Source organism: Lutjanus erythropterus, chromosome 14 (assembly GCF_056507025.1).
Source record: "Lutjanus erythropterus isolate fLutEry1 chromosome 14, fLutEry1.hap2, whole genome shotgun sequence".
In the NCBI taxonomy this organism is placed as follows: Eukaryota; Metazoa; Chordata; class Actinopteri; order Lutjaniformes; family Lutjanidae; genus Lutjanus; species Lutjanus erythropterus.
The window spans coordinates 37,268,585-37,281,453 of NC_139330.1; the positions used below are offsets into that span (position 1 = coordinate 37,268,585).

At 39.8% G+C, this 12,869-nt stretch overlaps 1 protein-coding gene across 1 annotated transcript in view; it reads left to right on the forward strand.

Moving 5' to 3' along the window:
- The first annotated feature begins 637 nt into the window (after positions 1 to 637).
- ltbp1 (latent transforming growth factor beta binding protein 1) overlaps positions 638 to 12,869 on the forward strand; it is a 224,142-nt gene continuing 211,910 nt past the window's right edge. The window contains exons 1-2 of the mRNA XM_084735368.1: positions 638 to 982; positions 8,590 to 8,660. Coding sequence (XP_084591494.1) covers positions 651 to 982; positions 8,590 to 8,660 — 403 coding nt within the window. The 5' untranslated portion in view covers positions 638 to 650. The remainder of the gene's footprint in view (positions 983 to 8,589; positions 8,661 to 12,869) is intronic.

Consider the following 12,869-nt stretch of genomic DNA (forward strand, 5'->3'; position numbering starts at 1 on the left):
CTGTGGAACTGCAGCCAGTCTTCTTCTATACTGTAGAGTTTACTCATGTAAACTGAGTGTGGATCAGCTTACAGAGGGCTGACTGCAGACTGAGTGTGTGTGTGGGTGTTGGGGTGGGTCAGTCAGTGTGTGGGTGGGGGCTTTGGTTTGGGTCCCTTGACACCCTTGGGCCCCAAGAAACTCTCAGCTAACGTTCTTGGGGTTAGCCCCCCGCCTCCACCCTCCTGACGTCACGTCTGGAGGCAGGCTGCAGGCAGGCTCGTGCTCTGACACCGATCACCTCCAAAGGAACTTTCTTGGACTCCTCACACTCAGACTGTGGGACTGACTGACGGTGGATCAGTGAAGCCTGGCCGGAGGAAGCCGCAGCACATTCGCTTCTACAGCCGAGCAAAAGTTGGACGCTACATGAACTGTTTTACTTCTAACTTTTCCAAGTGAAGCCAGTGTCTTTCTCTGGGGAACGTTAGGCTGTGTTCCCACACTGGGCTGGCTGTAAGTCGCTACAGGAACATGCTCAGGAATACTGGAGTTTTTCCTTCTCGTAAGTGAAAGGAATTTTTCACGGAGCGAGGACCTCTCTACCCACGCCCCCCCCCCCCCCCCAAACTTTTTTTTTTCTGTAACGTTACTTTATATCCGGTGTGGATATGGCTGGGCTTACATGGGGCCTCCTCTTATTAGTGAGCTTCGGTTTGTGTCTCTCTCCGGTAAGTGTGTCAGCGGAGCAGCAGCAGAGCCACAGCGGCTTCAGGAGGCTGTACGTGCTGCAGCCCGGGCCGGGGCCGGGGAAGGGGCCGGCTGGAGGCGACGGCGGGGTGCGGGTCAGCTCCATTTCGACGCGGCGCGGCGCGGCGGGGCAGCCGCACACCTACAACGTGGAGCTTACCGCCAACTTCGGCGGCCAGGTACGGACCCGCAGGATGGGGAGCCAAGCCGGGCAAGAGCAGAGCCAGCAGAAGCAACTCATGAAGCTGTCGGGGTAAGAAACTCAGGAATGTTGGCTTTAATGACTTCCTCTCAGCTTTTATCAGAAAGCACGCAAACGGCAGACAGCTCAGCTCTCAGAAAAGTATCCGAGAATTACACTTGAACTGGTTTTATATGAGACACCACCACAGTCTTGTCTCCCCTTCATTTCACTGTGCCAGTTCAAAGTGAGTAAACTGAGTAACTGTGTCTCTGGTTTCTCCTTCAGTGCACTCAGCACACAAACCAGCCCATTGTTATCAACTGCTCACACTAACTGGAGTTGACAGTGTTGACTTGACAGTTTGCGTTGACTCTCACTAGGCTGGTCAAACTGTCTGACCTGTTCAATGACCTGAGTTTGCTGTTGGATTCTGTTAATGTTCATGATATTGTCTAATTGCATTGAAGGTGGATAGATGCAGTTATTTGTACATCAGACACATGGATTTTAGGACTGCACTATTAAAGGTTTATTGTGTCAGATTTAGAGAAAAATGTTGGCAGCAATGTAATATTCCAAAGTATGCTTTCATCAGTGTATAATCGCTGGGAAATAAAAATCATTGTGCAGACCTTTCAGGAAGTTGTGATGTTGCGATTGCAACAAATTCAACAAATTTCAGTGAATTCTGCACAACCTTGCAATTTTGTCCAAACTTTGCAACTTTTCCACAAATTCAACCCATAATTGTTGCTCCCCACAAGTTCTACCAATAATAGCAGTCCCCCAATGTTCTGTTTGACTTTTCACTTTTTTATTACATTTTTTTTACTTTTTCCACAGCTACTGAAAAGTGCAAAAGGTTTGTAATTGTTATTGACATTAATCGATCCTCCATCCACTTTTATTTTATAACTATGTGCTTGTTGTTTTAACTTAGTTTGAGCTCCAGAAAGTTTGCCTTTTTGTGGACTATGCTCCAGGTCCACTTCAAATAAAGCAGATTTCAAATTTTCGAATTTTTGTCATCATGAGCCTTTTTGGTGAGATTACTTGAGCTTTGATGAATTATACAAAAAGCCCCATCTTCTGCAATTTTAAATTTAATTTAAAATTTAATTGCAAAAAATGCCAATTTCAACATGCATTGCAATTCTCTGAAAAAGCTGCTGTGAAATCAGACATTTTAGGCTACAACAATCCCAAAGACAACTTGCAAAATCCTGGAGGCACTGATTGTGTTTTTGTTATCTTAATGAACCCCATATATCTACAGAGCGAGCGGCTCCTCTTTCACAGGGGCCACCATGTTGGACCGTCATGTTTCTACAGTAGCCCAGAACTTATAAACCAAACACTGGCTCTAGATGGGGCCTTTCTTTTTGAGTTTCACCACATATACTATATAGTGTTCTTGGAAGGCGGGGTGAGGTGAGCGGTATCCAGTTGATTGCAACCTGCAAGCTCTCCACAAGGTGCCACTAAATTCTACACGCTGGTCCTTTAATCAAAATATTATCAAAAATTACAATATGGCCAAGTGCAATATTCAAATCACAGAAGCTGTGATGTAAAATGTGAAAAAACATGTTTTATACAGACCCCAACAAATGTCACATCATCGTGATTTTAATATTTTTTTTCCAGTAAAAATGAGAAATGTAATCCATTTGATCTATATCATATATTCTATTCTATTCTACATCGGTTCTATTTTATAACTTATTATAATAAAATTATTCTATTGGTGCATACTGGACAACATTTAGTATAAGCTGATTCTGATATAAGCTGATATAGTTGAAATAGCCCAGTAACAATATATCTGTCTGGCTTTTATAGAAAACAGTTGGCCACCAGTTGTAACACTCTTGGTACACCCACACACTGTGAGCCTAATTAGACCTCTCCTCGGGGCTGTGTGGATGTATACAGGCTCTGCTTGACTGACATCTCCCTGACCCTCCTGTTAGTTTGCTGTACCTGTTAGGGTGAAGTCACACTGTCTTCATTCTTTTGGTTTAGTAAGTTTGCCTCATAGATTGTAGTGGCACACAACCTCAACCTGAGCAGAGTGTTAACAGGCCTTTTATCCCAGCACACCAGACACCTCATTTATATGAGATACCAAAAAGTGTGTACAGAACACAGAAAAGGCATACACCATAAAGTAATTGGATGTATACAGCTGTGTGCACATAAATCTGCAAAGAATTTTTCCTTTATAGGTCACAATCAACTTAAAGACATGCATTCATGGATATTCCATGAATGCATTCCACCGGCTAGAAACTCATGAATGTATATTGCTTCATGTGGAGGATGTCAGTGGGGCAGAGTGTGGGCATCATATGGCACCTCTCCTCTGTGCTGTTTTGGATTGAGAATGTGGTGATCAGCTAACATAATAAATCCCAGATATATGCTAAATAGTTATGATTTGGGTTGGCCTCTCTTTTTAAATGGAGAGGTGCTTATGAAAAAAATGGTGTCTACAATCACTAACTCAGTAGAAAACCACTGGCATGATTTTATGACAGAATGAATATATTAGTCATAGTTTGATAGGCAGTGAAACGAAATGTATGACCAGGATCATTATAAAGTCATATGTCAGTTCACTACCTCACTATCTGCGTTGTGCACAGAATTTTCATAGATTAACAGTTAATCAAAATATTATTGAAATCACAATATGGCAAAGTGCAATATCCAGACTATGGTAGCTGCAATTTTTTGATAAAGGTAAAATGTGTCACAAAATAGCATCATAAATGAAGCATTGTGGCACTACGGAGATGACACAGCCCACAAATCAAACCCTCCCAACATTAAGGAAACATGCTTGTTTTAGACTGGGTCCAGACCTTCGAATCCACACACTTTCACAAAGCTGGCATATCAGTTTGATATTAGGCTATGTTTCTTTGGTACACACCCAAACAAACGTCATATTACAATATATGTCAAAAATAATGGCAACATGGATTTTCTTTGCATATAGATGCTTTGAGAAGACCCATGCTGTCAGACTCAGCTCTACCCTGATGCCTAAATTTAGATTTTCTGGCTCAAGACAACTGGCTGGGGTGCAATATACCCAAACGATGATAATTGATGATAATTTTTCAAGAAAATTCATCCATATGTGCACCTACTATAAAAGTCTCACTGTGCAATACATAGCCATGACATTATTATGCTAATTTTAGATGGATTCAGAATCGTTTTTGATTACAACAAGACTCAACTTGCTCCTGAAGTACTGAAATATCTTGTATATTTTTTAAGCCAGCTACATGGCCTGGATAAAAATTATCTAGAATTCATCACCTATATGTTTGTCTTGAAATTTTACACACTTTCTAGAATAGGGCTGAATGATTTGCAAGATTAGAGGTAATGATCATTTTTACATCATTATTCTTACTTTGATGGAAAAACATGCCTATTTTTTGCAGGAATCTGTACCAAAGGAAGATGCTTTTGTAAGTCTCAAGAATCTGATGTATAGGACAGGACATCTCTGCATCATGTCATTCATTTAAACATTTTTTGATGCACATTTTGCCTTTAACAAATAGCGCACCTCCTGTAAATTGAAAATTGCAGAAAGCCATGACGCGATTGTGATAAAATTTTGATTAATTGTGCCGCCCTATTCTAGAAGGGCAGTGGTACTTAAAGGTGAAGTAGGCGATTCTGGAGAAGCTGATTATTGAGTCTCATTGTCCAGGTAGTCAAGGACTGACACTTTGGGTTGGGTCGATTGTTGGGTTTCATTGTGTTGTTGAGTGATTTGGTTTGATTTGATGATATGGGAAAGAGACTCAATAATCAACTCTCTTTCTCCAGAATAGCTTGCTTACTAAAATATTATTCATATTGTCATACTGGATAAAACTCTGGGTGTTCTTTGTTGACTGATTCATGGCTGATGGCCTTTTAATGGTTGGTTGCTTTGGCTAATTAAATGTGAAAACAGCATTTTTATCCATTCATGCAGATCTGAGGCTTTGAAAATGAGACCTACAAAACCTAGGATATTTTTCTGTGTTTGTATGTGTTGATTGACTGCGGGCAGAGATTCAACCACTACAGGGCTCAAGTCAGAGAACAGAGACATCAGTTTAGTTTAAAATCTTTACTACATATCTCTGACTCTCTCTGACTTACAGCCAGCATTAAGACTGTCAAATGAATTGGGCATACTATGTGTGCAGTGACCTCATTCGCTGTGTTCATTAATACAGTCAATCACTTAGTGGAGCTAATTTCCAAAGGCTGAAACTAGTCTTTACTGACATGACAGTTTTACAATAAATATGCTTTATATCACAATGCAGCATCATGAGAGAGAATTGAGTTAATGTGCTATATTAACCAAAGAGCACATCATCAGTGACTTCTGCAGCATAATGATGGCAAAAATGTTGTGTTGAGTGAAAATAGCAGAGCCTGGTCAAAATAATTTTCAAAATAAATTAACATAAATGTCTGAAAATAAATAAATAAATAAATAAAATATGATTCAGAGGGCCCTGAATCAATATTGAATAAACAATATCGAACAGGGTTATTTAAACTGTAAGAGCTCCTTCCAAATGATTACTTTAGTCAATTTACACACTTTTCTGTGTTTAATATCTACACTGCCCCCTGAATGTCAAAGATTTTAAAGGAGCACAGAGGTAGAAGAGACTGCCTATAATGGTGATCATAACTGAGGTCAATATAACTCTAGCACTGTCTGACCCCCATGACATTTCCCTCTCATCAGCCCATGAACAACCCACCCCCTTCCATTGGGCTTGACCGCTATAAAGAAATCCCCAAACTGTGGGAAACTTTGTAATGTCCACTCACATCACCCCATTCAGACAGACACTGACACAGGTCAAAGCAGTGTTGGCCTGTATGAAAGGGTCAGTGCATTTCGGCTGGTACTCCTTCACAACCCTTTTCTTGGCTTTGGTGACCATCTGAGATGGATGATGATGACATTTAAATGTAACTTAGTCAACTTCCAGAGAGGAGAGCGTGGAAAAAGAAAAACAAGAGAGAGTTAGAGATAAAGCTTCAAGGCTTTATGGTTGTGCATTAAGGGGTGCCAACAAAACTTATACATATAGTGCCTCTAAAAAAAGTAACTACATATTGTGGCTACAGCAACTATGAAGATGTGGAGACTGCAAGAACTGTAATTGGTCAGCTTGGGCTGCTTGTATTGCTTGTGTTTTCTCGTATAAGTTCAACATTAAAGAAATTTCAGCAAGACTTACTGAAATAGACACAAAATGACTGCTCGTCTGCATTGTTCATTGGTCCTGCTGTCATATAACTATCTGAAAATACTGACCACTATTTTCATATATTTGTGACTCTAAGGATCCCTCACTTATAATGCTGTGCAGACAGTTGTAACAGAGCACAAAAACTGAGTCCCCTCCTGGAGCCAGACCTGGGAAGAGAGCTCCCCGGTGAGTGTCTGATGCCTGAGTCTCGACTGTGGGGCCCAGCTAGGCACAGCCCAAAGGAACTACATGGGGCTGCTAGGGGTGGAAGTCTGTTTGCAGGGTTGGATTGTGTCCAAGGCAAGGACTTGCATATGCAAATGCCAGGTATCACTGACTGGTCTTAGGGATGTGCAATGTCATCTAAAAACTCTAGTTCTGCTGGGAGAGTAGCAGGCTGCTTGATCCGTACAAGAGTTGGGCAGTATGCCAAAATTTTCCAAATGATCATCATCAGCCCATCCATCAGCGATTGGCGATATCTTCGTCCCTCCTCTCACCTCCTCCCAGCCCTCTTGGATCTCAGCTGGGTGATGCATGCAAGCGGCAAATTCACAATGTTACACATGCTCCGTACGTTCACTACATCCAATAGACAAAATAAACTCACAAAGTGTCTAGAAATGACATGTTCTTACACTTATTTTCCATTTTAAACAGAGAAATACATCCGTACACCTTCTGAATTCAAGTTTCTCTCGTACCAAATTCGGACAAGCTTAATTGGCTCATTAACTCCTCAGAAAACACATGTAATTCAAACTCAACAGAAAAACATGTAAAACTCACCAGAACCTGTTCACTCTTCCAACAAGTGCCGACTCTGGTTTGGTCAGATCTTAGAGTATAAAGAGTCTGACAGACTGTTTTCCTCTCGTCACCCAGCTTAGCTCACTCATGGTTGGCTGAGTGGGTGTGTACTGCGCTGCCGGAAGAGAGTGTGGTGCAAAGCAGGGCCTGTCACTCTATAGATCATTACATTAGCAAAATAAAATGACAAATATTGCCCTAAAAATCAGCCAAAAAAAACAATCGGCGATGGATTCAGCCTAGTCAATATATTCGTCCAATCGTCCAACCCTACCAGGCACCTGAGACCAGAACACCTTAGGCCAAAGGGCGATGATCAACTTTGTGGTGGTATCATCAGAACTTCATGTAGCGAGGGTAAAGTAGAAACATCTGACAGTGGCCCCTGTCCCTGAGATCTTTAACTCCCACCTCCAGAAGAATTTATTTTGCATCCTTGAGGAGGTTCGGGAATGCAAGTGGGCCATGTTCAAAGCCTCCATTGTAGAGGGGCAGGTCATCTGTGCCTATTGTCGGTGAAACCTATGAAACCACTGGTGGACAGGAGACTGTCAAACTGAATAGTAGGTCTTTCTGTATTGGTTGACTCTTGGCTTCCTGTAGCAGCAGATAGGTAAAGGGACCAGAAAGGCTGCAGGTTCTGTTGTCACTGAAGCAGCAACTGGTGTGTTGGAGAAGTTTGGAGGAGGTATAGAGAACGACTTTTGGTTGGCCTCAAGGAAGGTCGGGCAAACTGTTCGGTGGCGCAGTAAGGGAAAGCAGGGCTTGGCTCATAATGTTTTTGCCCTTATTGAGATAGAGCAGCTGAAGTTGTGACAGGAAAGGGGGTAGAGAGAGAGAGGGGATGACACGAAGCAAATGGGCTGCAGGCAGTAATTGAACTGGCAGCCGCTGCAGAGGACTGACAGCCTCAATACATGGTGCGCACATCCTACCAACTGAGCTATAGGGATGCCTGAGGATTGCCTGTATTTTACACTTCACAAGAGAATGGTCTTAGAAATTTATCAGGAATATTTGCATCATCTCAACTCAGAATGCCCATACACACACACATCAAGAGAGTGTTTCTCTCTAACTGCATTTCTAAAATAAAATGGGGATTCTGATTATTTTAAATAATATGCAATATGCAATAAGAAATAAGAAATATAAAATGTATAATATAATAATGGAAAGTTAAAATAGGCCCAATGAAAACATAAAAGAACAATAATAGGCCTAGCCTAAGACTTAAACATTATAGAAAGAGCTAAAGTGATGGTTGCCACCATGAAAGGGTGTTGTGTTTATAACGTGCTTGACTGAATTTATGTGTATGTGTATGAACTATTTTAGATGTGAAAATTAAAACTACATCCACATTTGACAATCCCTGCTCTAATATTCAGTCTACTTGAAATAGCATCTCTTCAAAGGTAAATGTTTTGTCTTCTAGCTCTTAATTTTGATACACTTGATGCCAGAAGTAAAGGAGAAAGAGAAGGAAAAGTTTTCTGTTAGCATTTATGTCAGTGTCTGATTCTCTGTGTTTAGTTGTTTCATTTGCTTTTATTTGTTTTCTTTTTGCAGGGTGAATGTGTGTGGAGGGCAGTGCTGTCATGGATGGAGCAAAGCTCAGGGATCGCAGCGGTGCACAAAGCGTAAGTGTACAGTAAACTCCTTTCAATACAACAGCATCTGCTCATTAATACTGCTACTCCAGACTACATATAAACACAGGGTGCCGGCCAGTGTGCTCCAGACATCCAAACCAGTCTTGACAATACACACTACATGCTTCATGTTTGGAGATGTGTTTTTCTTTTTTTTTAATTTGTGTCATGACTATAGAATAGAAAGGACAAAAAGAAATCATTTAGAAAGTTCTTAATATTTAACATTGTGTCACAGTCCTCAGTTCCCATCTCATATTCATTAATTCTGTTACTGGAAGCTATTAAAGGAGTTTTAACTTGACCATTATGTCACCTTGGAATTTAGGAGTGTGCCCCCATGATCACCTTTTCTGAACTGGCCACATGCTCTGCAACTTTTTCCTAAGTTAAATATGAAGATTTCTGTCACTTTCATTGTCCTCCTGTTTTCAGTTACATAATGGTGGCATTGAGGGAGAATTGTCTATATAGTCTTAAGGCTCTAGCCTTTTTTGGCAGTGGCATCATATTTTTTCAGTTAATCCTTGTCCTTAATACTGAAATTTGTAATATACTTACTGTAGTAAATCATAAAATGACCATTATATTTCATCAGAGATCAAGGAAACATGTTAAGTTTGAATACATCAGCACTGCAGTCACCATGTCCCCCTTTGAGATTTCTAATCTGGGCCAGAAAAACTGTCTGTTTCACCTTAATTAGAGTTCAGATTAATGCTGAATGTTCACGGAATGAGTGTCTGTTTATGAGTTGTAAGAAATGTCTTGCAGATGTTTATAATTGTAAAACTGAGCAGTATGCTAATGGAGTCGGGCAGGCAGTGAGACAGGCAGCAACTTAACTCAAAGTCCTGTGGGCTTTTGTTTTCAGGATACGAGGCTTAGCTTTATATTGACAGACAACTGACAGTTGATGAATTTACAGTGGAGGACTCATTGTTGCTTGTTGTTGTCAATTTATAATGTTGCATGCATTCTGCCCTTCTGTGGAGTTCCTGCAGCCTGCAGAGCTTCCCAGAGTCTGGAAAGGAAACAACTCACTTCAACCATAGATCGTATATTAAGTAGGATTTCAACGTACTATACCATCTATGCCTCCAACTCGCTATGTGGACTGCTGTAATCATATTTGCAGGTGCAGTTGCTCCATATTACTCCTGTAAGGGGAGTGTCTGCCTTGTACAGCTGTTATCATATAAAATGCACCAAGCTTCAATCTCTGACTGTTGACAGTACATTAAGATACACTTTCATAATGAACAGGAATGAATTATCACATGTGATAATGCAAGTCTGTCTTCTGTAAATTACCTATATATTCTTTAAAATACTTTTTGGAGGAGACATGGTTGTTATGTGGATTAGGTTCATGTTTTTTGTCTCAATCCACAAAATGTATATTGGTAGAGGGATGATGGGCGGACACAGTGCAGTACTTTGACATCACAAAACAGGGTTATATCTAAAAATTGAAAAATCAAAAATGTCCTGACTTGTGGACATTATTATCATTATTGACTTGTTTCTTTTGAGTTGCCTAAACACTACTATATAAGTGATTTGCATGTGTCAGTTGTGGATGTTGTTTGGAAAACAAATGAAAATATGCTGCCACAGTAGAGCTGCAACAGTGAATTAATGAATTGATTTTTAAAATAATCACCAACTATTTTGATAATTGATTAATTGGTTTGAGTCTTTTTTTTTTTTTTAAAGAAAAATAGTCCAAATTCTCTAATTCCAGCTTCTTAAATGTGAATATATTTGGTTTCTTTACTCCTCTCTGGCAGTAAACTGAATATCTTTGAATTGTGGACAAAATGAGACATTTGAGGACATCATCTTAGGCATTGGGAAACACTGATCGACATGTTTCACCATGTTTTGTGTGTGTTTTATACTGATAAAAATCAGGCAGGTTTACTAAACATATTTGCTGTCTTGCAAATAGGTAACATCATTTGTAGGAGACAGATTTTGGATAATACCGTAGATCATCCTCTTCAGCACCACAGTCTAGAACTAACCAAAACTGTCTTAAAGTAGGCCCCAGCTCTTAGACTTATTACTTGGGGGTTTGCAGTTTTAATAGCAGCCTGGATCCAAACAAACAAACAGCAAACACACTTCTAGGACATTCTTGTTTAGGATGAAGTTGCTCAGCATATGTATAGTTAAAAAATACGGTATGACCCCTGCATATGTGTAATTGTTATTCTGCTTTATTCTGTCAACATTCCTGTGCCCTGGCTAATCAGTTTTATTGTGGGGTTTATATCCTTAATTGATATGTTCCATTTCATTATGCCATTTGTGCCTCTGTTATCTCATAACTTATAATTTTCCATTGAATGAAAAACGATTTGTGCATATCTACTTTCAAAGCACACACAATTTGTTTTTATAGACAGAAATTTCATAATTAAGAAATATTGATAACTCCTGCAGTAGTTGTTAGTGCTTGCATATGCATAAGTAAAGATTAAATCTGTGCAAGCAAGCATTTTATGAATGAGGCCCAGTGTTTCAACAATTTTTTTCAATTGCTGCCCGCCAAGTTCTGAGACGACTGTTATGATACTGTCCAATTGGCACGGGCACGTGTCAGAGTGAAAGAGAAACAGATTTGAGATGGATTATCCCTCTTGGCCTAGACCCATTGGCCAGATCACTTTCTTATTTGCAGTGTCTTGCCAACTTATTATTTAAAAAGTAAACAACTTTTCTCCAGTGCTGTGCCCATCTGTTGGAGTTCCTTCAGGGAAAGGCTGCTTGAGTTCCATGGAGAGCAACAGGAGTACTCCATGTTTCTGTGTTGAATATGTGTCACAGTAGGGCTGTGCATCTTCATTGATCTCATGATTCGATTCATTTATGATTATCCTGTCTAAGATTTCATTTGATTCAATTTCACAATGCATCACGATGCATTGCATTCTCAATTTTCTATATTACATATATTGTATTTCTATATTACTGCACATGGCTACTTTTTCATCAATAAAAGCAGTCAGATAAATATGAACTCCCTTTTTCATTGCTGTTTGAACATTCTTCAAAAATCAATAACATAAATGTCTTAACATTAAATTGCAAAATGAATAAACTGTGTAGGTCTAGCAACCCTGTATTTGTGTGAAATTGTTCCATCCTCAAAAACAAAAATAATATTTCTGTAGTCTAGCTGCAGCTTCTAGCAACTGTCTTCTGCTCAAGTAACTGCTTATAAAGCTGCACAGATGAATCAATTATTAATCAATTATTAAATTAATCACCAACTATTTTACTAATTGATTAATGGTTTTGAGTCCTTTTTTTTATATCATAAAGTGTCAAAATGTTCTGATTTTAGCTTCTCAAATGTAAATATTGTCTGATTTATTGAGTCCTCTTATGACAGTAAACTGAATATCTTTATGTTTTGGACATAAGACATTTGAGGACGTCAACTTGGGCTTTGGAAAACAATGCTCAACATTTTTCATCATTTTACAGACCAAACCTGTGATGAAAATAATGAAATAATGATGTGATGAAAATAATTGTTAGTTGCATCCTTACCACAGACTAGGGATGTACATGATTAAATGTTGCCACCCTCACTAGTCGGCACCAAAAATACTAGTCAGTTTAACTGTTTAGCAATATTTTATTCATGTACAATGCCAGTTACAGTTGCCTCAAAGGTGTTATGCAGCTGCCGGCCACTAGTTAGGGCTGCAGCTGCATCAGACAGCAACCCCTCTCGCCCAGCATGTACACCCTGATGAACCACCCAATCCTGGATGTTTTTAATCAGCAGAGTTGGACAGATGACAGCTCGTAAAACCAGCGCAGTTTCGCAGTCTTTTGATATAGAAAATGGAAGTAAAGTTGAATGTAGACTGTGACAGAATAATCTGATCCATAACCACTCGACTGGAGTGATGTGTGACCACATTAAGCACAGACACTGACATTAAACTACAGACAGGGCAGCTGCTGCTGCTAGCTCTGCTAATATTAGCCACACTGTGTAGCAGGCTGGCAGCTAACGTCAGCTTCAGGTAAACAATGTTGTTTACCCCCAGACACTGTGATCCTTTGTGGACTGAAAAGGTGAAGCATTTAGTGAGATATTGTCATGTTTTGTAGGTTATTTGGCGACTGCAGACTGTGATTAGCAGCTTCAAATGCCTCTTAATACTCTTGCGC